General features: G+C 38.1%; 1 protein-coding gene across 4 annotated transcripts in view; it reads left to right on the top strand.

The window, feature by feature from the left end:
- Positions 1-25,569, top strand: part of CLEC16A (C-type lectin domain containing 16A) — a 63,696-nt gene extending 38,127 nt beyond the window's left edge. The window contains exons 19-24 of one of the 4 annotated variants that reach the window (XM_064672808.1): positions 1,434-1,585; positions 2,321-2,525; positions 3,882-4,049; positions 8,994-9,140; positions 14,646-14,765; positions 18,785-25,569. In XM_064672808.1, coding sequence (XP_064528878.1) covers positions 1,434-1,585; positions 2,321-2,525; positions 3,882-4,049; positions 8,994-9,140; positions 14,646-14,765; positions 18,785-19,125 — 1,133 coding nt within the window. In that variant the 3' untranslated portion in view covers positions 19,126-25,569. Of the gene's footprint in view, positions 1-1,433; positions 1,586-2,320; positions 2,526-3,881; positions 4,050-8,993; positions 9,141-14,641; positions 14,766-18,784 lie in introns of those variants that run through there. The other 3 variants (XM_064672810.1, XM_064672809.1, XM_064672811.1) reach the window with 3 other exon arrangements.
- Positions 25,570-27,205: the final 1,636 nt, after the last annotated feature.

Here is a 27,205-nt window from a genome sequence, read left to right on the forward strand (position 1 = left end):
AAAGCTCACAGTAAATTCACACTGGATTAGCATTAATTATCCTCTTTTAATTGTGTTAGGGTTCCATTTTTCATCTCCCATCACCCAATCAATTTTGAATGGATCCTGCTGGTAAAGGGTAATTTGCAGATTCAGAGAAATGTTAGTTGGAAGGGACCTCACGCTTGTGGTGTGGGGGGATTTTTGGGAGGAAGAGGAGGTTGGTTTGGGGAGGATTGTTGGTTTTGTTTTTTTGAAACTCGAAAACCTTTGGTGATAGAAATTCCACAGCCTCTCTGGGTAACATGCTGTGCTGTATTATGCACAAAGGAATTTCTTCCACCTCCCAACCATAATTTATGACTGTTGCCTGTAGCTGTATAACCTGCCACTGTGAAAAGCTGTGTGCTTCCACTTGTAGCTTTTGTATCTATCCTGCAAATGTTTCTAGGATGAAATATGGTGTTAAATACTTGGTTAGATGTTCGGATGAGTAAATTTAACTTCTACTGTTTTGTATAATGTTCAGAATATTTTACTTGCTATAAATTGTACTAGATAAGAGAGTGGAAAAAGACCTATGTATATCAAGTATATGAATGAAAGTAAGAGTTTGAAGCAAAGGAAAAAGCAACTCTAGTTAAGATTAGCAAAGGTCTGCTAAAAATTGTGGCAGTTTAAGGGGTGCTTGGTAGATTCCAGGTGGTGTAAAGAAGGTGATTGAATCCCTTTTAAAGAACAATGGATTTGAACTGGAACAAGGGCAGTGAGGAGATACAGGAGGATTTGTTTGGGGGCTTGTTGGAGGGGTCCTGGAGTAATGGTAAAGAAAGGGTATGTTTGTGCAATATAAGTGAATAAAATGCATGGGTAAAGGAAAAAATATCACCTCATTTAACAAATATTGGCAAAAGCCTGCTACAGTTTGCCTGGAGAATCCATGTAATCTTGAAGGGCTTCCAACAGTCAGAATATCAGGTTTCAGACCTGTGCAAATGTCACTTGTGTCAGGAGCCAGAGTTTCTAACAAGGTAGAAATAATTGCCTGCAGTGGTGCAGGACTGTCTTTGGTCTTCCAACAAAACTTTTTGAGACTTCCACTTAGTGAGACACATCAGCACTGTTGCAAATTCACTCCTGAGATGAGGGGACCTGTGTTACTAAAAGATAATGAAGGTGGTAAGAGAAAGCAAGGTGTGTATATACTTATATATGTTAATACCCATCTTCAGATGTCTGAACCATTGTTGTTAAAATCTAACTTGCCCTTTCTATATAGCTATAAATATTATGGCAAAACTTAAAATATTTATTAAAAGAGCAAACAAAAGCTGTAACCATGTGTTGTCAAGATGCTTTTATATATTAACATTTTATGTTATGTAAAACATTCAAACCCCAGAATCCTCGACTTCAGTGATTAAATAACCTTTTTCCTTCCTTTCTTCCTTCAGATAACAGTGATCTAATTGCTTGTACAGTGATAACAAAGGATGGGGGTCAAGTTCAAAGATTCCTGGCTGTGGATATTTACCAGATGAGTTTGGTTGAACCAGATATTGCCAGACTTGGATGGGGAGTAGTAAAGTTTGCAGGCCTTTTGCAGGTAGGAGAAGTTGTAATCTAGGTGGTTACTTTTTCATACCTGAAAATCTACATTTTGTGTTGGATAAATAGTAATACCAATATTAGCTTTCGTATTTAAGCTCTGTACAATGCTTACTTGCTTCTTCAGTTACTAATCTTTTTTCTGCTTCCTGCCTTTTAAAACATCTCTGATTTTCTGAAGAAGTTTACACAGCTAAGTAGAAACATACTTGAAGATGAGGTGACTTTCCTAGTATTGGGCTGTGTTCATTTGAACACTGAAGTCATTTCCAACTAGGATTGAGTCCCAAGCACTTTGCTCAAGTAGCAGAGTAATGAACTTTTCAAGGTCTTCCTCCATGAGTAGGGAAGGTGACAAGTTGCAACTTCAAAATGGTCTGTGCTTATCTAATTGATTTCAAAAGCTTTAGGAAGTTTCTCTCATTTGTGTCTCCTTGCCTTGTTTTTATCTCCTGAAAATTTGCTATGTTCAGATAATTTAATTGAATTTTAAACTGACTAAATCTCTCTGAATACCAATTTCTGAAGGGGTAAATCCAAGGTTGTACAAATTGCACAAGGTTGCAAACCAAGGTTGTTTTGGTTTTATTTTGCTGGGGTTTTAACCACGGAAACTGTCTTTGTGAGAGCTTTAATGGAACATTTATAGCATTTTCTTTTAATTTCGATACTTAACCTATAATTTTAAAGAAGCTTGCTTTTCATTAGCTACTTGCCTTATGTTTCTCTTTAGGACATGCAGGTGACGGGAGTAGAGGATGACAGTAGAGCTCTGAACATAATCATCCACAAGCCTGCCTCAAGCCCTCACTCTAAGCCCTTCCCCATCCTGCAGGCCACGTTCATTTTCTCGGATCACATCCGCTGCATTATCGCCAAGCAGCGCCTGGCAAAGGGCCGCATCCAGGCCCGGCGCATGAAAATGCAGAGGATAGCAGGTGAGTGGGCACTGGGAAATGGGTCTGGAACAAGGCTCGTGTGCCATTGCAAATCACTCTGAAACACAAGGATGAGGTGCAGAAACCTTAAAAAGTGGTGGCCACAGAAAGCTGTAAAGCGGTGTCGAGTTTCCAAGTGATAGATTTTACTGGAGTGAAATATGTGGTTTCATAGTTATGACAGACAGTTCAGGAAAGGATGAAAGAGGAATCCTGTCTTGTTGCCACTTGCTGCCAATTATTGTACAAAACACAGCTTTTCTCTTCAAGTGTGGTTCAGTGATTCAGAATTCCAATAGAAAGCAGATGTCCTGCTGCCCCAGGACTCCACTGGAGCTCAGTTTACTTGAGTTGGATGGTGTCCTGATGGTCTTGATGATAATGCTTGGATGTGGTGATGATGAGCAATCCAAAATGTTGAGTGACACATCAGCACTAGATTCCTGTGTTTGGGGGAAATGCTTGTGAAGACATGAAGGAAAGTGTTAATTTGAGGAAATAGCAGTGATTCAAATATTACTTGAATATTGAGTGAAGAGGAAATTGAAGCTTACCAGTAAACTGAGTGAACTGTTGAGTACAGAAAAAGAAGCTCTGAAATACAGGAAGGAAAATAAATGTGCAAATAAAAAGAAGCCCAGTTATCTAAGTTACTCGGATAGTCCAAGAGCAATAATGAACTAATCAGAGCTGTGAAAAACAAAGTAATAGCTGGTATTAAAATTACTGAGTTGGCCAGAGAATTATTCTGATTATAGATGCTTTAAGATTATTATGGATGTGTAGGAATCTAATAAAGAATTTTATACTTGGAGTTTATAAAGTGGATATGTCATACTTTTATGGCTTGCTTCATATAAAAAAATTTAAAGCAAGTCTGAGGGTAATACAGATCTGCTTGATATTAAAGGTTTTAAGTTGAATGGTAATGCAGAGGCATTTTTTTGCCAGTTTAAAGGAGTTTGTCTCTTTCAATGGCTTTTTGCAGTGTAACTAATGAATTACTCTATTTGTACAGAGGAAAACAAAAGGATTTTTTATTTTTAATAACTCTTATGGCTTGTTTAGTGCAAGGAGCTTCCTGCAATCCTGTTTTTTTTAGCCCTCCACTGTATTCTGGGGTTTCTTTAGTGTGAATGTGATGTGGACAGCAATGGTAGAACAGGTTGCCAGAAGTGTTGTCTCTCTTGTTTTCCAACAAAATTGTAACCATAATTAACAGGCAAATGCAGACAAGTCACATTAAAAATCTGATTTAGTCTTAAGATCCTGAACAAACTATCAATTTTATTTTCACCTCCTCTTCCTTTTATGTATTTTTGAGTAACAAAAATTATCAATTGTGATTAAACATAGCTCTCCTGGATCTTCCTGTTCAGCCTTCAACTGAAGTTATGGGTTTTGGACACAGCTCTGGAGCTACAGCCCAGCACCTTCCCTTCAGATTCTACGACCAGTCCCGCCGTGGGAGCAGCGACCCCACGGTGCAGCGCTCTGTCTTTGCATCTGTTGACAAAGTCCCAGGTGAGAGCAGCATTCACTGACAAAAACTGTATTGTAATCTGTATAAGCAGTGAAAAGCTTGCTGTAATATGTTCCTGAACACACAAGTCCAGCATGAGGCTTATGGAAAAAGTTACTCCTCGAGAAACAAGTAATACCGGGGGGTGTGTTCTGGGTGTGTTGTGAGCAATACTTCATGGCAGTGTCCCCAAATATGCTGGGAATAGCTTAGTACTTTGACTTCCTTTACAAATCGACTTAGATTAAATCCTGTTTTGCATACTCAGTATTTATGCAACACATCTGTCAGTTGTGAGTATTTCCTCCTCTAATTTGGTTATGATGGTTTTTGTGCCAGATTGTAAAAATAACCAGGATACTGTGAACTGCTTCATTTACCTTAAAGCCAGCAAGAGAGAAGAGGGTCACACCTGCTCCTAAAACATTTGCTTGGAATTGGGATTAAAGGAATGATTCTAAAACAATGGGCTCTTTGCTTTTTGTCTCTTACTATCTGTTTCACAAACTGACTTCTCCACAGAATTTCTTTTCCAGATGGTGAAATTTTCTCATTTGGTCTTGAGTCATTTTAAAGTTGAATTTCATACTGCTTGAAAGTACTTATTTGTGCTGTATTATACAAAAAGATACAATGTCCTTAGCCCACTTGTTGCCAATCCTTTCACAGAAGTCAGCATTTCTCTTTAAATGTGATTCAGTGGTTCAAAATTCAAGTGCCCTACTTACACCACAGATGTTTAACTACTTTAAGACTGAATTGGAGCTCAGTTTTCCTGAGTCTTGACTGGGGAACAGAAATTATAAAACCATAGATATTGCCAGTCAGGTTTTTCAAAAGACAAGTGTATGTTGTATGATGGGAGTGTATTTCCTTATTTGACATGACTTCCAGGGAAAAGGTGTGGTTGGAAAGGTGCCCCGGGGTTACTATTTCAACTTTCTCTAAGACACGTGCCCTTGTGTTCCAAACAAGTGACTTCATCTACTAATTTCAGGGGGGGATATTGGAGGTGGTGCAATATGGTAATTTGTTCAAACAAGCACATAGTTCCTTTGAATTCCAGGAAATGGAGACTTGCACTTGCAAATCCAGAGGAAAAAGTATTCTGAAGCTTTTATTTGGTACAAAGTACAAGAAATGAGGCACAGAACATGAAGTATTTCAAGGATCTTTGAAGTGTGTTTTATGGCAACCAGTAATATAATAAAAAATGGATTCATATCCTGTTTTACATCTGATTACAAAATAAATATCAAATGCCTCTTTCTTGCTCATGGATGAATGAGGTTTCCTAGTTCTGAGTGATTATCATAGGAATCTGTTTGTGCTTATCCCTTAAGCAGGCCCACCGTGATTTTTACTTCAAGAGGAAGATTTTTTTGCCTTTTGAAACAACGACTGAAGAAATTGCAGTTAAATTACTGGCTTCATGTATTCATTTCTTAATGCTACACCTTCATCTGGTGCTTAAGAATTGTGCAAAGCTCGTACAGTCAGTTAATTTGATTATACTTTTAAGAAACAAATTATACTTTCTTTTGGTGATGATGTCCTTTCTAGATTTAAAGGAGAACTAGGTTTTTTGGCAATATTTTTAAAAGATTATTTATTACTTTTATTTGGACCATGTTAGCTGTCGGTGCTGTACACCCAGTGTGGTTTTTAAGACATTAACAATATGTTTTCAGCTCTCCTGCAAATTTTGGTCTGTGGAGGATTTTAATGCGACTGTTGAATCAGTTCCCTAATCCATCTAGTCAATGAATTCAGATTTTCCAAGAACACTTATTTCAGTCTGGTCTGGTTCAGTTTCTGTCATAGTGCATAAATAGAGCTCTCCATATTTCACTAGAGAGTGTGCAGTTACCTTGTTGTAGGCAAACTGTGCTTTGTTTTTCTTTATTCTTTCATGGCACAAAGCTAAAATGTTTTTTAAAGTGCTTCTTGGTATCCTGGGGGGAAGAGGGTGAGGACTGTTGTAGCTTAAAACCAGATTTTGTGCAAGACATGTGAAAGGTGATGAGAATATAACAGACCATGCTCCAGAACATCCCTGTTAACCTGTATGTTTTATAGAGTGTTATGCAAAGGCAGTGAGATGCTGGAATCATCCCAGCCAACTGGCTGATAAACTGGGCAGTTCTTATCCGAGAACAGCATAAGCAAAAGCCTTCACTTGATCAATTTTATCATCATGAGGTCATGGCTATTAATATACTTCAGGGTCTATTTTAAGTTAATGGCCTTTGCTAGAATGTTAGAGCATTCTAGGGGTAGTTTAGCTGGCTGGACTGTTCACCATCTGTGTATGAATGTGATACTTCTGAAGCACTCTATGTAATAATTATATTGTTTTCAAAGAAACCAGCAGATTTGGTAGGGGCCCTGTGAACACAGGTCTTCTACTGAAAATAAATAAATAATGACTTCCTCTCTAAGCAAACTCAAGTATTAGTTTCAAGTATCAGCTCTATTCTGAGATTTATGTTCCCAGTGTGTCTTAAGGGAAATCTTAATGATTTCCAGCAAAAGGTACATCTAAATATTTTAACAAGTGTGGTAGCTTACCTACTGAGTAAATTTATTTTGAAAAGCAAAAGGAATCAATAAATATCTCTTACTATTTTATCCATTGTTAATACCTTAGTATATAATGATGATGATATGATTTGAAGGGGAAAAGCTGAAAAAACCTCTCACTAACATTAGCCATGACAAGCAAACTATAACCATCTCCATTTTAAAATCTGAAGGAAAAAAATCATCTTTTATAGCTTTATAACCCTTTGAATGAAAAAGAAAATGCAGGCAAGAATTCTATATAAAGTTTAGTCCACAGCTACTGTAGGAACATAAGATTGGAATAGTTTACTTAAGTATGATATGAGAATTTGTAATAAGATAACAATGTATAGAAGAACAGAATAGAAAGAAATTGCCCCAGAAGACATTGGGGCAATGAGGATATGGTTTGCAATGAGAAAACATTTACTGCTTTCTTGGCCAAGATTTTATTTCTACTTCTCAGGCTGCTTCTTTTTTTTTTTTCGCTCTTCCTGTTTTCTGCCACCGGTGCCCTTTCCCCTTTTCCTCACCTCCATTTTTATTCTTAGGAGAATTTATGGTTAAGGCTGTCTTCCACATGAAAACTTCTATAAGACAGTAGGTAAGCTTTTCCCAGTTTAGGAGGAAGATTTGCATTAATTGCTTAAGAGAAAGTTCCTTTAAAGAAAAACTAAGAAGCTATTTCAGGTTTTGGCATGAAATTTTGCTGCTGTTGTGTAAAATGCAGTAGGAGGATAGTTGTTGATACATGTTTTAGGAAAGAAAACACAGCCCTATGAAACATTGTGATTATGCAAATAAGATCTCCAAGGAATTGGGAAGCACATCTTTACAGTAATACTTTGCTGAGTCTTTAATAGAAAAGTATGTTAAAGCAGAATCATGACTACTGGAAAGGAAATATTTTTGTTCATTAGCAACCACAATCACAACTTGAGAGTCAAAGTAATGAAAAAGACACCTCTAGAACCTTCTAAGTTAATTTTACTTCCTGTAGCTATGATTAATTCTGCTCCCCTTGTCTTTGCAAGCATTTCCTGAAGGAGTTTCCTGATTAGAAAATTTGTTCTTGGTCAGTAGTTTCCCAGTTACAGTATTTTGAATGATTTAGGCTTACTTTTCCCTCCTGTCTAAATTAACTTCTTGTTAACTTCAAATCCTTCCTCTGCAGTTGTATTGGGAGAGAAACTGTGTTAAGATCATTTTGAAGCAAATGCTCCCTTGTAAGGACACAAATCCCTGAGTGCTGTTCTGCAGAAGTTTGGGCAGGCAATCCTGCTGAATCAGGCCAACTTTCCCTGTGATAGTCAGGGCAGACCTTATTTACTGTTTTCTGCTATTTTGGTGAGGATGGAAGATTTTTCCTCTCTTGAAGTGCAAACCTTCTGTGAATATAGAATGCCTTGGGTAGGTACAGCTTTTTCCAGCACTGTAAGGGAAGAAAAATATCTTGATGTAAGCACTTCTATACCAGTGGCTTTAGTAGCTGTTCTTAAAACAAATTTCGTTCACATTAACAGTTGACTTTGCCTCACTTCTGTGGTCAGGAGTCCACTGATTATTCCTTGTTTCCCACTTCTAACTGGTATTTCAAAATATGAAGTGTGTATGAGAAACCTAATGTACATTTTCTGTGATTAAAAACTACAGCACTCAGGACCAGTGGTATAGAAGTCTTTCACATTTGAGGTAGGTCAGTTTGTGGTTAACTTTTTGCAGACTGTCAGGCGTCACTGTGTGTGACCTCAGTTTAACTTATCTAAGTGATTGTAGAAGATCAATCAGGTTGGTTTCTGAAATAAAATACATGAATTTATTTACATTTATGGGATAGTTAGCTCCTCACCAAACTGTTTTGTTTTTCACCAAAATAGATGGCTCCTGCCCTGGTGGTGATTTAATTCTTTCAAGTGATATTCATCTTGGACATAACGAGTTGTAACTTAAATAAGAGAAAAGCTCAGTAAAAGTAGCATTCACCCATCTAGAACTATGATGCAAGTATGACAGAAATCCAGATAGCATTGTGTTTGTGCAAGTGGCTTTGAGTCTAGTTCTAGACTGTAAGCATGGGGGGTAGGAGGTGGGAGTGCAGATCAAATCAGATTATTAACAGGACTGATATTTGTTAGCTTTTTTCTGTGCTTTCTTCATTGTGTTTTTTTGTAGCACAACCTGTCAGTGTGTGTTGCTGCTCACAGCATTTTCCTGACTTGTCATTTCTGTGTTTTAAAGCTTTCAGTGGGTCCTCTGGGTCACTACATGAAATCGGTACCACTTTGATACAGTATTTGCTCCTAGCTTTCCCCAATTTCTTCAATAGGTTAACTCTTTCAAGGTAATAATTAACTTGTAAGCTTCACTGTGCTGTTTTGCAGGCTTTGCTGTAGCCCAGTGTATAAATCAGCACCATCCCTCCCCACTCTCATCACCATCACCTTCCAGTGGCAGTGGGAGCACAGGGCGCTGTGATTCGGTGACTGCAAGCTCGACATCCACTCCTTCTGCTGCACAGAGCCCCTCAGGTATTCAATCACCATTTTCAGCCCAGGCACTAAGGGATATAGGGTAGTTTATTGTAAAATTAAGTTACTGTGTTATTTGATTACAAACAATGGGGCTTTATGGTTTTAGGTCACTTGATCATTCAACTAAGCCAATTAAAAGTAAATTGTGGTGCAAATTTTAATGATCTCTTCAACTTTCTGGAACTCTAATAAATACTTGGCATCTTTCAGTAATGATTTTAAGTACTGGTGAAACAGTGTCCTGCTTGTCTGTCTTTTCTCCTAGCACACACAGTTTAGAATTTTGTGGGGTTTTTTTTGTTGATGGTTTGTTTTGCTTGTGTTAACTGCAGTATTGCTTTGCATGAATTTGTAATCTAAACTGTTAGCCTTTCACCTTAGTGGATAAGTTGATCTCCATCTTTTTTGAACTGGGTGACATTTGCTTTTGTGTGTTTTTCTGATACTCATGTTAATTTGTAACAATATGGGCCAAATATGAAATATTTGAAAAATAGTTATTTAGGATGTTAATATTGTAAAGCTTTTGCAATAACACTCTTGTGGCTGAACACCACCAGTCAGGAGCTGTTCCATCAGTTGAGAAGAGGCTGCAATATAAATAGTGACAGTGTAACTTTCACAAACATGGCCCCCATTTGTTTGCACTGGTTAATATATTTAGTCGGTATGTTTAAACTGGAATTTCTTGTTGCATTAGAACACCTTCTAATTAGAACACCATTCCTCCTTTTTGGATAGTAATTGTAGAGAATCTTGTAATGGTGTCCTTTCTGAGTGCAAATTATGTGAGGTAAAGCCTCAGGCTGGAGACTAAACAAGAAGTAAATGCTGAAGGGTGCATGCTGAGCTGCTTTTGTGCTAGCACTGATCTCCTCTGCCTCATTTGGTTGTAAAACAAAAGAGGGAACCTGATTCTCAGGACCTTTTCAAGTAACTCCCTCATTTTACTGGTCACTTCCAATGTTGATCACTCCTTGAGAGGGATGTTCTGGTCACCCCTTCTAAGACATACCATTTTGGAAGCCCCAGCTAGATCTTAACTTTGTTGCAGTCCTACAGGAAATGATGCAACCTTTGTTAGGCATTTAGTGTTCTGTAGCCTTCACTGGAACAGTGTCAGCAGATCAATGTGCATTATATGTTTAAAGTGACTATCCCTGCAGGAAATACTGCTGGAGAGGGTGAGGAGAGGGTGCTTATGAAGTTTATGAACAATAAATATGTAAAGCATTCAGCACCGAGACTCTAGAGGTGCTATCATTTATTTGTCAGAACTCTCAATATGGATTGGCACGACAAGAAAACATTTGTTTGATGACCTGTTTCTCCTTAGCAGTGTAAAAAGGCTCATGTGCAATATCCTTGCTGTATTTAAATCATCTGTGATCAGAGAAATGTAACCACAAGTTCTTGCCAATAGCAACTAAGAGAAAACTGTGGTAAAGGAAATGAAAATAAAGAATCTAAATTATTTTTGTTGTTGTAAGCCACATGCCAGTTCACAGAAATATCAAGCAAGACTGTACTACATTTCAAACTGAGGTCTTTCAAGTGCATATAATCTGGCTTCTATGAAAAAATGCCTAGATCCAGAACACATAATTACTCATCAAGCATAAAAAGATAGTGCCTTATCGAAGAATAATCACAGACTGTAGTTACCAAAATTGCAATTTACTTACACGCTATGTTGGCATTTGTATAACATAAAATTCTGGTTTTCCTGCAGTTTAAAAAGCCTGATGACAGAAGGCTGGTTTTGTTTTCAAAACAAAAACAAAACAAACAAACAAACAAAACAAACAAAAAACTCAAAACAAACTCTTCCCTACCCTCCCCAAAACCAAACAAACAAAACCCCAAGAACGAGCAAACAAACAAGAAAACAGAACAAAACAAAAAACAGAGGGAAGGTTTTCTCAAAAGCCTGTTTTCAGTGTGCACATACTGGTTACATTGCATGAACTGCCCACCTTGACCTTCCCTGTGAATTAATCATAAAGCGTGTACAAAATGCCATGTGCCATGCAAGAAAACAGTCTTTGGGTGGGGTTTGATTTTTTTGCCCAGGATCTGGGCACACTGATGCAGGTGCTTTAGCAAATGTAGCTGTGAGGATATAGTTCTGTGCCCCACCACCATAAGCACAGTGACCTTCAGTAAAGTCAGAGGAGGTGAATATGAGAATGTGCATCAGCTCCTTCAGTCTGGGGTCAGCAGCTTCACTAACCTGCTGCAGGGATGACTTTGGAGCTCAACTCCTGGTTTTGTTCTGCTCAGGGGACAGTAACAAAGAGGAAGACAGTGACTGTAGGTGCCTGAGCAGGTAGTTTGTTGTGGTAGGACAATGCACAGGTGGTACTGAGATGGCTCAGGGATTTTGCTGTGGACCATATTTACCCTGACCTTTAGGACCAAGAATTCCTGTCATGTATGGGATTGTCTGAAGGACCAGTTATTAGTTCAGGCATACGTTGCTATTAATATTTGAAGTGCATTTGGTGCATAGATGTAGCATATGTTGTAGTTTGGTTTCCTTGTGAAGGAATGTCATTAATGCACAGAAACTGTTCCTAAAATCAAACAAAGCAGTAAGTGTGCATGATTCTTCAGAAGTCTGTACCAAACTGCTGGTGTAGTTGCAGCCAGTAATGAATAATGTTTTAAATAGCTGTAGCTGAGGGGGTGATGGTGTCTCAAGGTCCTCAGTATAGACTAGAGAGAATTCTGAAATCCATGGAGGTAGGTCTTTTTTGAGTTGGGATATGGGGAAGGTTTTCCCCAACCCAGGAAGCTCTGTTGACACTGTTTGCTAATCTTTGGTGTCAGATCAATACTGTTGTCTATTCTTGGGAACAATGTTTCTGCATTCAGTGATTTGACTGGTTTACTGCAAATTTGTAATTAATGTTGTCCCTTTTATACCATTTATATGTAATTGAGATCTGTACTGGAAACTTGCCAGGAACACAGTCATGACAGAGATGATCCCTTTGGCATGTCCAGATAGGCTTCTGTGTGAACAGAAAAGTACTCTGCTAAAATAAGTGACAGTGTCATCACTGTGTGCTGTATCAGGTCTTACTGACCACTCAGCTGGGATATGGAAACAACTGTTGGTATTCACCCACTTCAATGCAAAATGCAGTGATTTTTCCCTTAACCATTTGAGGACAGTTGGAACTAGCCTGCCTTACTTGGCTGTAAGCAGAAGAGGCTTGCATGATGTGAAGTGGCCCCTTAGAGGAGCAAATAACAAGTAGGTGATGAGCAGCAAGCAGTTCCCAAGAGTTGTTTTATGTCCCAAGGTAGCACTTGAATGCTGCCACCATCTGTCACATTTGAATCTCCCGTCTCATTTCCCATTCCATTTTAAACACACTCACACAAGCACATGTATGAGCTCTCTGTCCCTCCCTCCTTCCCTGCTCCCCTGTTTGTTCTGGCAACTGCTGGGGTTGTTGAGCATGAAGAACATGCTGAGCTGCTCAGGAACTTCAAGGAAACTACCTCAACTACCTTCCTTAAGAGCAACATTTTAAACCACAGAGCTTTTTATACTGCAAACTTGTGATCATAGTGTCCTGAACTACTGTCTGTTGACAGTTGCTATTGATTTAAACTGTTCAGGGTTTGATATATTTGAGATGGTACTTGTAAATCTTCGCAGAGTTGTTTCAGGAAATAAGATTTGGAACATACTCACCAACTTTAACATAAAACAGTGATAGATGAGAACAAAATAAAGACAAATTGTGTGTCAGTTAAGAGAAAACAATGTTACAACCTAGAGTATATGTTAAAGGTTAAACAGCAAAAGAGCTTTCAAAAATGCATGACAGGGAAAAAGTGTTAATTTGGTGTTTTGTAAAAATAGTTTACTTGTATCACCCTACCTGCATCAAGCAATCCCACAGTGTTGCATTAACTGCCTTGTCATGAGTAAAATAAACTCTTATGATTTTTATCAGCTATCGTACCTAATAATTGTCACACTGCTTTATGGCACAGATATTTTAAAACCTAGCAGCTCCCACCTTTGTAGTATTTGGGAATTAAGCTTATCCCCTTATAAGATCACAGTTCTTTAAAATTGGAAAGGCAGAAGTCATCCCTTAAAGAAAACAGAATCCCTAATGACAGAAAAATCAGTATCAGGTTCTGCAAATGCTGCTGTTGGTTTGGGTTTTTTCTTGGTATTTACGTGATTTATTTTTTTTAATGAACATGTCCTTTTGAAGTGTTGCTGTGCATAAAGTAGAAATGTTTTCTTTCTAGGCAGATTTTAGTCATCAAGTTTCAGAGGTTAGAATACAGTCATGTCTTGGCTAACCTTGCTGGAACCGAGCACTCCTTTAAAGTGCTTATTTTTATATATGTCAAAGATTAGATATAGAAGCTCTCTTACTGTAAGTTAGCAGCCTTCCAGAATTACAAATGTGTTAATGTCATCTACACTGTATTTTATTACTGTTTAAGTTGTCTTAACTTTAAAAAGCAATTGGCTTCAGTACTTAAGAAAATGTTTACATTGGAGCAATGGATATTGAGGACTTCACAAGGCACTGATCTTCTGTGCCACTTATGCTGTATTTCACACTTCTGGCAGATATTGATGATAAAAGGCCTAAAATAAGTACTAAGAGCTGTCCCTTGTTGTGGAGAACATATTGGATTCCAGTCTGTAAAATTAAATTTTTATTCCAAGGAGAGAATGATTAATGAAGCATGGAGAGCCTGTAAGAGAAGTGCCTCCCATCTTATTGAAACCATCCCTGTCTCTTCCCTCTATAATCAGTGATGTAAATGTGGTTTGATCTCCTATGATGCTAGTAATTTTTCAACTAGCTGAGGAAGTACTTTTGTTCTTAGAAAGTTTCTTTTCTAGGAACTTTCTATGCACCAAGCATCATCATCTGAACTGCTGCTATCTTTTAAAACACTGTGTTTAGCTTTATTATAATCATTATAATTCATTATAATGTAGATGATAGAATTGTAGGGCTGAATGATCTGCAGTGTTGTCACCTGCACAGTACTGCACCTCATATAATTTATGGCCAGGGAAAAGGAGAATAATTCTGTGTCACCAGAACTTGTGATAAATAACTTCTCTCGAGATTTCTAAAGCATGTGAGGAGATTGGAATGCAAATAAATGCCTGCCAGTCCCTCCTTGGTGTAAGTGCTGCTGGTATTGCCAGACACAGCCAAAACTGCATTATGAACCTTTTCAGAGAGGGGAGCAAAAATTAAATTCAGTTAAACTCATTTATTCCTGAAGAATGAATACTTCCAGCTCCAGAAGTATTTCTCAAACTTAGAAAGCTCTTGGTGCGGCGTCAGATTGTATCCAAGATACCAGCAGTTCCAGATGCGTCCTTGTCACTTATTCTTGTTACTGCTCTAACATTTATCCTTTGTCTTCATTCCAGTTTCCCTTCCCTGTGTCCCTGTTAAAGCCTGTGTATGATATATCGCTGTGTTTTCCTCTAGTAAGGTCTGGCAGGAAAGGACGCCGGCGGGTGTTTAGTCTGTCGGAGGCTGACAGTCACGGCGGACACTGGGTTTAGGTCTTCGAGCAGCAGCTGCAGCAGAAACTCCCGCAATACCCACTCAGGCAGGTTCCTCCATAAGCTTTCACAAGCCCATAACACTTGTTAATAGAACATACTTGGTTTCCATGCTGACACCAGTGCCAGTGAGGTAGGAAGCTGAAGAAAGCAAGCATGGTGATTTTTGTCTCTGCATTTCGGTTTGGGAGAATTGTAAAGCAACGTTGAGCCATTTCTGAAAGCCTTGTCTGCAGTTTCTCCCACATCTCTTGGCTCTGTTGCCAAAGGTGGAAATTGTGCTCTCAAGTCTCCAGCTTCAAAGCAGCCATGTCTTCATTTGCACAGGGCAGCTCTGGCTGTAGTGACACTGAGTAAGCACAGGCTCTGACTGGACAGTGATGCAGGTACTTGGCCAGCAGCAGGGAGTCTATTTATAGCTCAGGTAAAATGGACAGGCATTCAGCAGAACTGAATGGCCAACTGCCCTTGGGCTCTGATGGCACAGGCTTAATACTTCTGTGATATCAAGCTCAGGCAGATGACTTTATGGAGTGTTTAATTGCCTGAGGAAGGGAAGCACATGCAAAAAAGATGGAAATACGCTTCAGATGACCTGCTTTTTTATATAACCTCCTTTAACTTGTATCTAATTAATTTCTTTTTTTTACTGTCATGGCACCAAGATACTTTACTCTGTTTATATTATGTAAACACCCTTTTTCATCTTTATAGATTTAATTTGCATCTTTTCACCTAATGTCTGGTAATTTATGTTTTCATTATTGTTTCATATTATGTTGCTGTGCAGATTAGAATACTTCTCTGTAGATGATATTCATTCTTTCGTTTTTCTGTTCTAGTCTGTCTTTTTTCACTGATAATTCTTCTGAACATAAGTTAATATAACAGAAATTGAGTGATTTGGTGTAATGATAATCTCTGTGGCATTACAGAAGTGCTGAAAAACATCTAAGGCTGTTGAAGCCACTGGATCCACAGAGAGCTAATAATACCCCAGAACTTGCAAAATGACACCCTGTTTTCAAATCTTGTTTGGTGCTTAAGCTTGGAGGTATGTGGGAGGGGTTTGTTAGAACTAAATGTCAACATCACAACCGTGTGAAGAAACTGGCTGAACTCTCCTTGGTATTGTTTCAGAACTGGCTTACCTTTTTTTGCCAGAACACTCTTGCTTGGAAAGAGATAAATAGAAATGTTGTTCTCCAGTATTAGATGATAACTTTTTCATATTTAAGAGTAGGGCGTATCTTAATGATCAGTGGTTTTATCCAGGTAAAAATTACAATTACTTTTTTTCTTTCTATCCGAAAGTCAGACTGGAACCAAATGTTAGGAGTTTGAGTTTTTTTTTGATAGCCACTGCATTGGCAGAAATTCTAGATAATGGGTAGAGAAATGAGTCTGTAAACATACTGGGTACACAAAAGTCTCTAGAAGCCAGAGCTTGGTGTACCTGTCTTGGTACCTACCTAGAGACAGATGTTCCTGTAAGCCCATTCTTAGGGGTTTTTTTCACCCAGGGCACATCTTTTTGCCAATTGTTTATTCCAGTTTCAGAGACTTTCATAATTCAGATCATACATAAATGTATATTTATCTATTTACATCCTTCTCTGAGTTGAGCATGACTTCAAAAGGCTTTGAAATTTTGAGCCTCAAAGATTTTCTCATTAGTAATTATTGTCCTGAAGCCAGGTATTCAATTAAAAAAGTTTTTCCATCATGAGGATTGTCTGATGTTTTTTTTCATTATAATGTCTCATATACCAAATTTTCATTCCAAAATGCTGGATCTCTGTATTCCTTCGTCTGTAGTCTGGGATTATTCTCCTCTAGGCTTATATCCAAAATATATGAGAGATAATCATGGTAAAAACCTGCTAACACAAGCTTATAGCTGCATTTTCAAGCCAAGTGTACACCTCAAGTAGCCTGTGGGCTTGAGAGCTTTTTTTGATATTTTTATCTCTTTTCCCTGAATGTTTTTTGAGACTTCTGTATGGAAAGTTTGGGCTTGTTAACTCCAGATACTTTTTTTTTTAATGGACACTTTTTTCAAATACTCTTTGTGACATTAAGAAGGGAGTCACTTCAGGATTAGAACCTACGTGGAAGGATTTGGGGACAATACAGCATAACAAAAGAACATGTATGTCTTTCATGATTTCAGTAAATGAAAGTATTGAGAAAATATATTGATATTTTATTGGGAAATGGGGAGGAATGATGTAAGAAATGAAGTGCAGAATCAGAAGTGAAATAGCAGAACCACAGTAGAGATGTGCTGTATATAACATTCCTGAGCAGAATGCCACTGACTGAGAATCCTTTATTTACCAGAATGCCTCAAGTTTCTGAATCCTGAATTTTGGTGAATATTCACATTATAGTAGAAGTAAAATAAAACATAGTCTTGGCAATGAACATTTGATATCCTTTTAAGATTTTATAAATTCAGAAAGTAAAATCACCACAAAGAGACTCACTGTTTTGTGCATCCTGAAATGGTAGCATTTAGCTTGGAATTCAGGGAACTGAGGCTGTATTTTATTGTTTTAGCAGTTCATTTTCCATGCAAGTCTTGCATCACTTCCTCTGTTATCAGTTGCTACATTCTCCCTAAAGCTTCTTGACAGCTGAAAAGAATCTGCAGAGTTACTTTGAATCTATCCTTGTATTTCCAAAATAACCAGTCGTGTCCCTGTGATTTAAAAGGAGACTTTTTTACAGTCTGTAAATTTTGTTTTTATTAAAGCGAGAAGCTTTAGCCACCGATTCAACAAAAAGTAAATTTGAGTGGTTTCTGAAGTGAGAATACACCATTGTTTGGGTTTATCTTTCCAGCAAGGTAAAAAAAATCAATAACCTTACTGTTATCCCACTGATCCCTTCCTGATATCCATTCCTTTCTCAGCTTTGTTTGTCTTCTTTTTTTTTTTTTTCTTATGTTCATGCTTTCTGTTCTTTTCCAGGATTAATTGGAATCATATTGAAACGGAAATATTTTTAAGGTCACTGTATTAAAAGCAGAACCTAATTCTTAGCTTCTGTATTCACTACATTGCCTTGTAGACTTTGTGCAGATGCCTGTACACTTGAACACATGCTGTTTCTTACAAAAGCTCTAAAAGTGGTCTGTCTTGAAGCTGGATACCTGTTACTTTAATGGCATCTATTGCTGTAGTCTGAAAAGAAAAAGAAAAAAACAACACTTCTGGGCATACTTGCTCATGTAAGGCTGTATCACCTCATCCCCTCCATCCTTCTCCATCCTGAGCCAAATGAACGGTTTACTGAATAGTTCACTTGGATTTTTAGGGGGAAAAGGACAGTACAAATAGTTGTTAATGCTGGAGTTGTTTTCATAGTGTGGAAAGGTGTAGTAGCATATCAGTTTTCTGTGGTATGTTATGCTTATTCTCAATTTTGTGTTGTATGCTCCATGCTTAGGAGGACTAAAAAAATCCTATGACACAAGCCTGTATAAACCAGGCCTATTTTGCAGCACCTTTCAGTTGCAGTAAGCACATTATCCTCCTTCCTGTGCTTCCATAGTTCTGCTTTCTGTGGTTGAGGTGTCACTTCAATGTGAATCTGGAGAATGAATTGAGAGAATGACTTCCAAATTTTTGTAAGAAACAAGCCACCTTTTGGGAGAGCTAGCTATACAGTGGTTCTTTTTTGGTTTCTCTTTTATTTCTAAAGATCTTCCTGGCATGGGGTAGCTGTTCATTTTAGTGGGTACTAAATACTGGAGAGGTTTTCTTATTCTTCCCCTCAATTTCCTCTCTCTAGGAATATTTCTAATATTGCTGCATATTCTAATACTAAATGTCTAAAACTGTCTGGTTTTGAACAGAATCCTGCTGGCATTTTAGGTTATGCCTCCATAATATCTTGTTTTATTTCTAATTACTAGAAAGTGAATGTGTAAGCATAGTGCTTCACAGAACTGCATTTCCCACCCAATTATTCTTGAACACTCATGAATAATAGTATATTGTTTGGCTTAATGTACATAGTAAATTGAATATTGATTATTCTTGGTGTTTTCTTTTATTAGATGACCCTTCAGCTCCAGAGCATCCTCAGACGGCCATTTCCAGTCAGACGATGTTGACTGATGAAACTCCTTCAGCTGTCTCAAAGTCCAGCAGAAATGCTGGGAAAACCAGTGACATAGAAACAGCAAACCTGTCTCCCAGCCTGATTCCTGCCCAGCAGCCCACAATATCCCTAATTACAGATGACAACACGGATACACTGAGCGTGGAGTCGCTGACCCTGGTGCCTCCGGTGGATCCCCACAGCATCCGGACATTCCCCTGCATTCCTCAGCCCTCCTTGCAGTCTGAAGATGAAGTTTGCAAGGTAAAGGAGGTTGAGGAAGAATGTTCTGACTAAAGCCAACATGCAGACTGTAATAAACAGTGAAGAAAACTCAACCAAATTCTGAACTGTTTTTTCTCTGGGAGTGCAGATACTTCTTGAGAGGCCATGAGGTCCACAGGGGGCCCACTGGTGAGTGAGAATGTCAGCAGCTTTTAGAGGAAACATTGGATACTCAGCATATCTAAACTGGAGAAGAGGGAAAAATACAAACTTTTGAATCTGGACTGGTTCTTTCCTACCAGTTTCTGTTATACAAGAACATGAAAGTGTTTCAGAGGACCTACTGTCTTTCTAACAGGAACTAATTAATTGTAAAAGGTCTACAGTATTATGGGGAAAAGAAGAAATTTTTGGATACCCAGCTTCATGATGCTATATTATTACATCTCTCAAACTGGAGACATGCCATTGACCAGAAAAAATGATCTATTGTAGTACAGAGGCAAAATTTCCATTTGAGTTAGGGTGTGTTTTTCAGTTTGGTGTTTGGTTTGGGTTTTTTGGGGGGAGGAGGGATTTTGGGATTTTTTTGGTTGGTTTTTGGTTGGTTGGTTTTGTTTTTTAATCCTGATCTTGTTCATCTTTTGGAGGTCTGCATGATACCAGCAGGCTTGGCCACTGTCAGTGTTGTCTTCATAGGACTCCAGACTTCAGTATTGTTTTTTCCATCTGAAATATTTATTTCAAGGTTTGATTCAAAGCAAGATACAATTTTCTAGAAGGTAAAAGTCTGAAGTTAATGACAAATGCTTATTCAAATTAACCTAAGGGATTTTGGAGACTACTTTAGTCTTTGCTTAGCCATCTGCAGAGGAATGTGAAACATTTTAAGATATTGCTATAGCTTGTTTGCTTCTGACAGTCAGATTGCTACACCTCTGAGGAATGGTGGTATGCTTGCTACTGAGAGACAACTTCAAGAAGCAGACAGAAGCAGTTTTACTCCAAAGAGGGTTTTCAAATTTTTCATAGTCATATAGGAAGAAGGTCACCATATCTAACTGTGAATTCCTTTGCAAGTCTGAAACGAAAAAAGAAAGGGATTGTGTAATTTTTTTTCCTATCTGGGATGGTATCCCAGTTAAACAACATTGCTACATAACAGTGATTCTGAGTTTGTGCTTGGCATGCTTTGCTTCCTAGATCCTGACACCAAGTTGACAGAAAGCAGTGGAAAAGTATTGATTAAAGTCTGGAATGTTCTCTGCTGATTTGATACGTAGTTTAACATGAATGGAATTTAAGATTTTTCATCAATTTCCAAGTATGTTAATTTAAATTAATGTAAAATGAGCAGATTGTCATTGTGGGTCTGTTCATACTCAAGTGCTTTCTGGCTCTCAAAGAAGGAAGTCTGCTGTTTACTGCTATTGATTTCAGTCATCAGTGCAATCTTTTTCCTCATTCTGTCTCCACTACTATTGATTTCTTATCAAAGGGGTGAATCTGAAAAGTTTTTACCTACTTCCTAGTCGTTTATTGTACCTCTTCCTGGCTGTCATATGGAATACTTGGAGTGATTTTCAATGTTATATTTATATATGAGATTGACTAATCCACAAGTATAACTTTTTTCACTTTTTCCATCTTCTCCTTCACATAATAACTTAACCTTTCCCAACCATGTATACAAGGTGTCTGTTACTGAATGCCAGTAATTTTTCTCCTCCCCTTATTAACTTCTGCATGCAGTTTTGTTGATTTCTATTTTCCTCTGACTTCTACTTCATCTCAAATTGAATTAACTGATAATTCTGAGCATTCCAGAGTGGCCCCAACTCTAAATGAATTCTGAGAGTTAGGTGTCCTCAGCACAGCTGTGCATATTGGATGAGAATTTGGCGTGGCTGGAGTAAGGGCTTACTTTTTGGGTTTGTTTGTCACATGCTTAGGGTGAGTTTGCACTCATGCAGTCACTGTTGCAGGTAGTGAGCATGTACCTGAACAAGTCTAGACATCAGCAATTTGGGCACTAGGACCACATAAATTATTAGCTGAACTGATTGCAATCTAGACTTCCTCTAGGATTTTGCAGCATTGCACTGTAGCTCCAGTAATATTCTGAAGATCATTATAAAAAAATGCCTTAATTTGAAGCATTTTGTTTAGACTCTTGACCTAGATTACACAAAATGCCACTGTGCAGAATGAGTTCCCTTAAATAGAATTGCTTTTAGACAGGAAAACCTTGATCTTTATTTATCTCCTTTCAAATTCAGTTCTAGGAAGATCAGAGCCATGCAGGAGGAGTCTCTTTGATGGGTTTTCATAGTCTCACCCTTGAGCCACACTGCCTTTGAGTGACTCTTAAATCTCATGACCAGTTGTCTACTGAGAACTTCAGAAGAAATGACTGAGGTGGATACTGTTATTAGGAAAATAGAAGCCTAAGTCTACTGTCTAGTCTGCTGCTGGCAGAGCCTTGCTGGTTGAGGGATAGGTGGGATATCTTCTAACAGCTCTATCAAAAGCTCTCTGCAGAGATGGAATTACAGCAGGAAAGGTCTGGCTGCACCAGCTTTACTGATGTTGGGGTGTTACACTTCAGCTGGGTCTGGATGGTTCTGCCACAGAATCAATTGATTTTTGACTTTGCTTCTGATATTAAGGCATGTGTGTATACAATTTTCTGTGCTTTGTGCTGCATTAGGAGACTTCAGAATGTAGAAACTTTGGAGATGCCAAAATAATCTGCCACCAGCCATTTTTAAGCTCTGCAAGTATAATACTCATCTACAGTTCCTTGAAGAGTATCATATCTATATCTCACTCATCAGAATCTGTTTCCTTAGGCTATTTCCTTGCCCTTCTTTCACTGTAAAAAGGAAACTCAACCAGGAAGGCACTAGCACATCAACCACAAATGTAATTTTTTTTCTTAAAAAAAAAAAGTTCATTTGAGTAACATCACTTTCTGACCAAACCCAAATACCAAACTGCAGGTGAGAGCAGCAGCTAAACAAGTTGTCATTCAAAAGCTCCATTCTTTCAGTGCAATACTGCAGAGGGAAATGGAATCACTCTAAATATAACAATATTCCAGAGCAAAATACCAAAATTCTGGAGATATGCTAAATTCTCAATGTGTGTTTGTAGGGGCTATGCCTCTTCACATAACACAGTTCTGTTGAAAATTCCTTCCTTTTGAGAAGCCAAAAAAGCCAGGACATAATGAATGTTACTTTGCTATTTTATGGTCTGTGTGTCTTCTTTTATTAAATTTTACCAAGCTATTACTTTTTTAACAGAACCATGTGTTGCCTCCACTGCTTCTCACTGGTGCCCTTTGCTTTTTTGTCACCCAGTACAGCAGTGACCCAGTCTTGAGCTTTGCATTTGTGAAGGGAATAGTGGCAGCAGACACTTGGTAATTTGGTGAGGAAAGGGAGGAAGGAAGCACCAGTTCTGGTATCTGCTTCACCATGGAAGTAATGCTTGCAGTGTGAAGCTTGGGTGTGGAGACTAATTGTTTTGCTGAAATTCTTTGATATGGAACAAAACCAGAGGTTAAGCTTCCTGCACTTCATTTCACAAGCTGTGTGTATTAAACCAAATTCATTAGAAATGTGGTCACATATATTACTACAAAAAGCTGTATTTTGTCTGTGAAGTCATGAATTATGTCCACTGTAAGGGCTGAGCTCATTTTTATTCTCCACTGCTAATCATGATAAACTAAATTCTGACTACACTTCCTTAAATTAAGCTGAGCTTAAAAAAAAAGAAATATATAAAGTTACACCTATTGAAGAAGCTCCTCAGTGTTCTTCTCTTTACACCACAGCTGGAATTTTACTTGCAGTTACTTGGTGAGGAAAAATTGGGCATATCTTCCAGAGTTCATGTATTCTTTTGCAGTATTGTTGCTAAAGGACAGACTGGTATGTGACATTTTAAAAAAAATCTTCTTTCAGATCCAGAATTTAAGGCTCAGATACAGATCTGAGTATTCAGAGTTTAAGTCAATGTCAAGTGATTCCTATAAAAACTTTACCCAACAGAGAGAGAATACAGGGGGAAATAATGTTCCTTTCTGGATTTGAAGTATTTGGGTTTGTAGAATTTGAGAAACGATAGTTGAAACAGTTTGTTCATGGCAAAATTTATGATCTTCAGGATCGAAATTACTGTGATTTTATTTTCTAATTAAGCAGTAAGGTGTGAGTGACTGTAATTGCCACTTACTGAAAGTGGCTGGGGGTGATTAAGCAATCCAGGAATTCAATAATTGCCCTGTAATTGAGTGTCACTTCAGTAGTAGTAAAATGAACTTAAATATGCTTGAAGACATAGGTAATGTATCAGACAAGCAGGTCAAACTGTGTGTGTGTGAGTAGGAAGCCACTTCATAAAAGTAAACACTTTATTCACATGGTGCTGTCAGTGCCCTGGTGTGACCGGTCACACTCTCCACTGCACATTCCAGGGAACTCCAGAACAGCCTCAGGAATGGTCAAGGTTGTAGTGGTCAAAAAGCGCCACCAGCCTGAAAATTCTGACCGTGTCTCCACTACCCAGCTAAAGTTGAACGGGGAGTTGCTTTTAAAAGCACTAAGTGAGGGGTTTAGTGCAAATTAGAGGCTTGCAGAGACACCAGCTGGGGGCAGGGAGGTCGAGGGCTTTTGCCTCTGAAGATAATGAGTCTCCTTGATGAGTCTCCTACTTCCAGACAGCCTAATGTTAGCCATCTAAATATATGTTGAAAATTCTCTTCCTAACTGCTACTGTCATTCTTCTTGAAAGTTTTTTGGTATGTCACTGGTTAACCATCCCTGGGGTGCCACTAACTGGGCACTGCTCTTCTATTATCTAGAAACCTTTGGAGTAGTTCTGCTGTGCTGGCCTGCTCTGTTGCTCATGACCTTTCCCAGCATTTGCAGCATGAATTAGAAACAAATATAATAACTCTTGCTGTCTCCTAGTGGATTCTGAAAAGCAGATCGTGGTCCAAGCAGGGCTTGCTAGGGTGGGATGTTTGTAGGGGCTGGGAGGGGGGAAGTGCTTGGGGGGTTTTTCCTGCTGCTCAGGATTTTTTGAGCAGCAACAAAGACATAGGAGATGCAGTTCTTGGCTGAGTCTCAAACAGAAGGTTCTTTCATATGGAAACATATTTTTATATTACATTTGTACAGAATTTTCCCTATTTTGATCTCCCACTGTTTTTAGATTTGCGCGTTGCTCGGATTTGATTTCTTTTGCAAGGTGTTATAAAATGTATATTTTGTGTTTATTAATGTATTATAAATGTAAAGCTAACTTTTGGTTGTCTAATAAATGTGCACTGTGGTGGTATCTGGTTTACTGTTTTGCTGACTTGAATTCATTGGTTCTTAATAAGAAAAGGAAAAACGAGTCATTGTTGGGACTGTCTTGTCATAAAAAAATGTGTGGAGTGCATTTCTTTTAAAAGAGGGCTTAAGCAGGTAATGACTAACAGTACTTGATAACAGAAGTTAGAGTTAAGGTTCAGATTAGTATATAATGTTCATAGGAGTCTTTTAAGACCATGATCTGAAGATACACTAGACTTTTTATCTTGTTCCCCATTACTTTTGGTTATGGGTGCTTTTACTAAACTGAGTTTAACACACATAGTAATTGCAATCTGATAACTTCAGTATATATGAGGAGATGGGAGGGTCTGGGATTTTGTGTTCAGAGACCGTGGCAGAAATATTTACAATGAACACAAAGATAATTTTTAAAAATATTGAGAATAGATTCAAGTGTGCAAATTTATAGACTGTTAGAATTTCTAGGAGCTTTGTTTTGCCCAGGGATAGCACTGAATAACACATTGTCATAGTTCTAGGGAACCTCCTGGAAGCATTATAAACTTCAGAAGATAACTTTAGGCATCTCCACTTGTGAATAGCTCTGTTGATATTTCTGTAGCAAACTTTTTATTTCATTTTGAGCTGTTTTGTAAGTTTGATTGTTTTAAGTGCAAAGAGGGAGAAATGTATTTTTCTAGAAGAATGAATGTACGTGGGATTTAAACACTACATAAAACATTTCATGAACATGGACTGTCCTCCTATGAAATATGTTTCAATAAAGTTGTGTCTGAAATGTACTTCATTTAAGAAAAAAAAACAAGTCCTGAACATGCACTTACATTTACAGGGAAAAAAGCCCCAAAATGGGGTGAACTGAATTCTGAAACGTCTTTCTACAGGCAATAAGTATTAATTATTTAATATAAGTTATGTTAGACAGTTGGAGTAAATGTGACAATATCTTATGTTAATTTAAAGAAGAATGTAAATAAGTGTCTGGAAAGGGAGTGGAATTAGAAAATATTGTGTATGTTCCTGAAATCCAGATTTCTATAGCTGAGTCTGTATTTGCTGGCATTGGTCATGTGTCGTGGCTATTGAAAACCTGGACAAGGATGAAGAATAGACCTTTCTTTGTAAATGGAACTTGGCAATAAAAATGGTGTTACTAAGGAAACTTTCTTTCCCTTTCATGCTCTCTTGCTGCATTTGATGCTCGAGGACATTCAATAACAGTGAAAGGCAAAATTTGCAGAATCTTGTGTTTGTTAGAAGAATGTTGTGCATGTGTGAAGGGGGGGGCATTTTAATCTTTGAGCTGAAAACTGGAATAGCCAAAGTAATTTGCATTGTGTGTGGAGGACAGACACTGCATGAGAGGGAGCAGAAAAGAAGCCTGGAGGGAGATGGAAAGTAGATGAGCCCAAAGATTAAGGATGGCTGAGCAACATCTAAAATATCTGTGAACCACTTTGAAAGTGCCTGTCGTGTGTGATATCTTCTTGCCCTCTCTGCCTCTTTTCTCTGGTGTATGTTGCCAGTTCACTATATGGATTAAACCCAACCAAGTTATTAATTAGATTCTTGTTAATTAGCGTCTGCATCGGTAGGAATTAGTTGCAGTCAATTTACATTCCTTGTAAAATGTTATTTCTCAAACTAATCTTTGCTCCAGAAGCATCTTGAGGAAGAAATTCGATTACATTGTACGTTGAAATAAGCAAGGAAGGTATCAGAGGTAGGAGACAACACTGGGGTTTACTACAAGATGCAAGTATTAAAGTATGATGTATAGTGGAAAATGAGTTTAAATTTGCTCTTGGCATTTGAACTTTCTTAGTTGTGCCAGTGACACTGCTTTAAGGATGCCAGTTTTATAATTTGTGGGCAGAAAGTTCCCTTCCTTCCCTTCCTTCAAGTTTGAACCTGGTTTGTGGTTCCATATCCTGACGCTTCAGAACTTTTTCAGCCTTTTGTGTTGTCATTTTTCCTGTGTTTTTGCACAAAGTCTTTCTAGACTCAGACACCGAGTCAGGTTCAGCATCTTACCCTGCATCACTGATGATCAGAGATGGAATGAAAGCAGAGCCTGCAACCCACTCCTCATGGTGACTGGGTTGAAAATGAGCTGGACAGAAATGCAGTGCTGTAATAGCCCCCGTGAATATGTAAGTGCAGCAGCTTGAACAGTCCTGTAATAGGTAAATCCACAGCTTCTCTATAAATACAAAAGTGAAACTCTGTCAATACATACATCTTTATGAAAATAACTCTTGTCTAAGTAAAGATACTGCATTTGGACATTGGTATCTTCATGCTTTGACACAAACTTTGTCAGTCTGGTTGGATGGTGTTCACTCATGTGTCTGCTTTTAGCTCCAGGGTTTTACCAGCACCTTACCTGCAAATATGTCTAGGTCTTAAAATTATTATTGCTTTTGGATCCAGTTCTCTGAAATGGATTTTAAGGGATGAAGTGCCTTATTGTTTGGACTTAGGATTGAGATCTTTTGAAGTAAGTTGAAAGCTTTTGCCTGTCCTCAGACACTCACTCTACAAAGTTGGGAAATGTTGTTGAACAGAAAATACTGATCTCGTCATTCCATTCTCGCTGTCTTGCCCCCAAATAAAGGTTTATATTTCACACAGGCCACAGTTTAGTTTTTTTTTTTTTGGCCTGTTTGGATGACTGATAAGGACAGATGAATACTTGGGCTTTGTTTCTTAGTTACAGCATTTTTCTCGGCTTTAGTATGGAATAAACATTGTGACACCAGATGAGAAAACAAGCTGTTATTTTACTGTAGAAATAA

Source organism: Pseudopipra pipra, chromosome 16, assembly GCF_036250125.1.
Source record: "Pseudopipra pipra isolate bDixPip1 chromosome 16, bDixPip1.hap1, whole genome shotgun sequence".
Taxonomy (NCBI): Eukaryota; Metazoa; Chordata; class Aves; order Passeriformes; family Pipridae; genus Pseudopipra; species Pseudopipra pipra.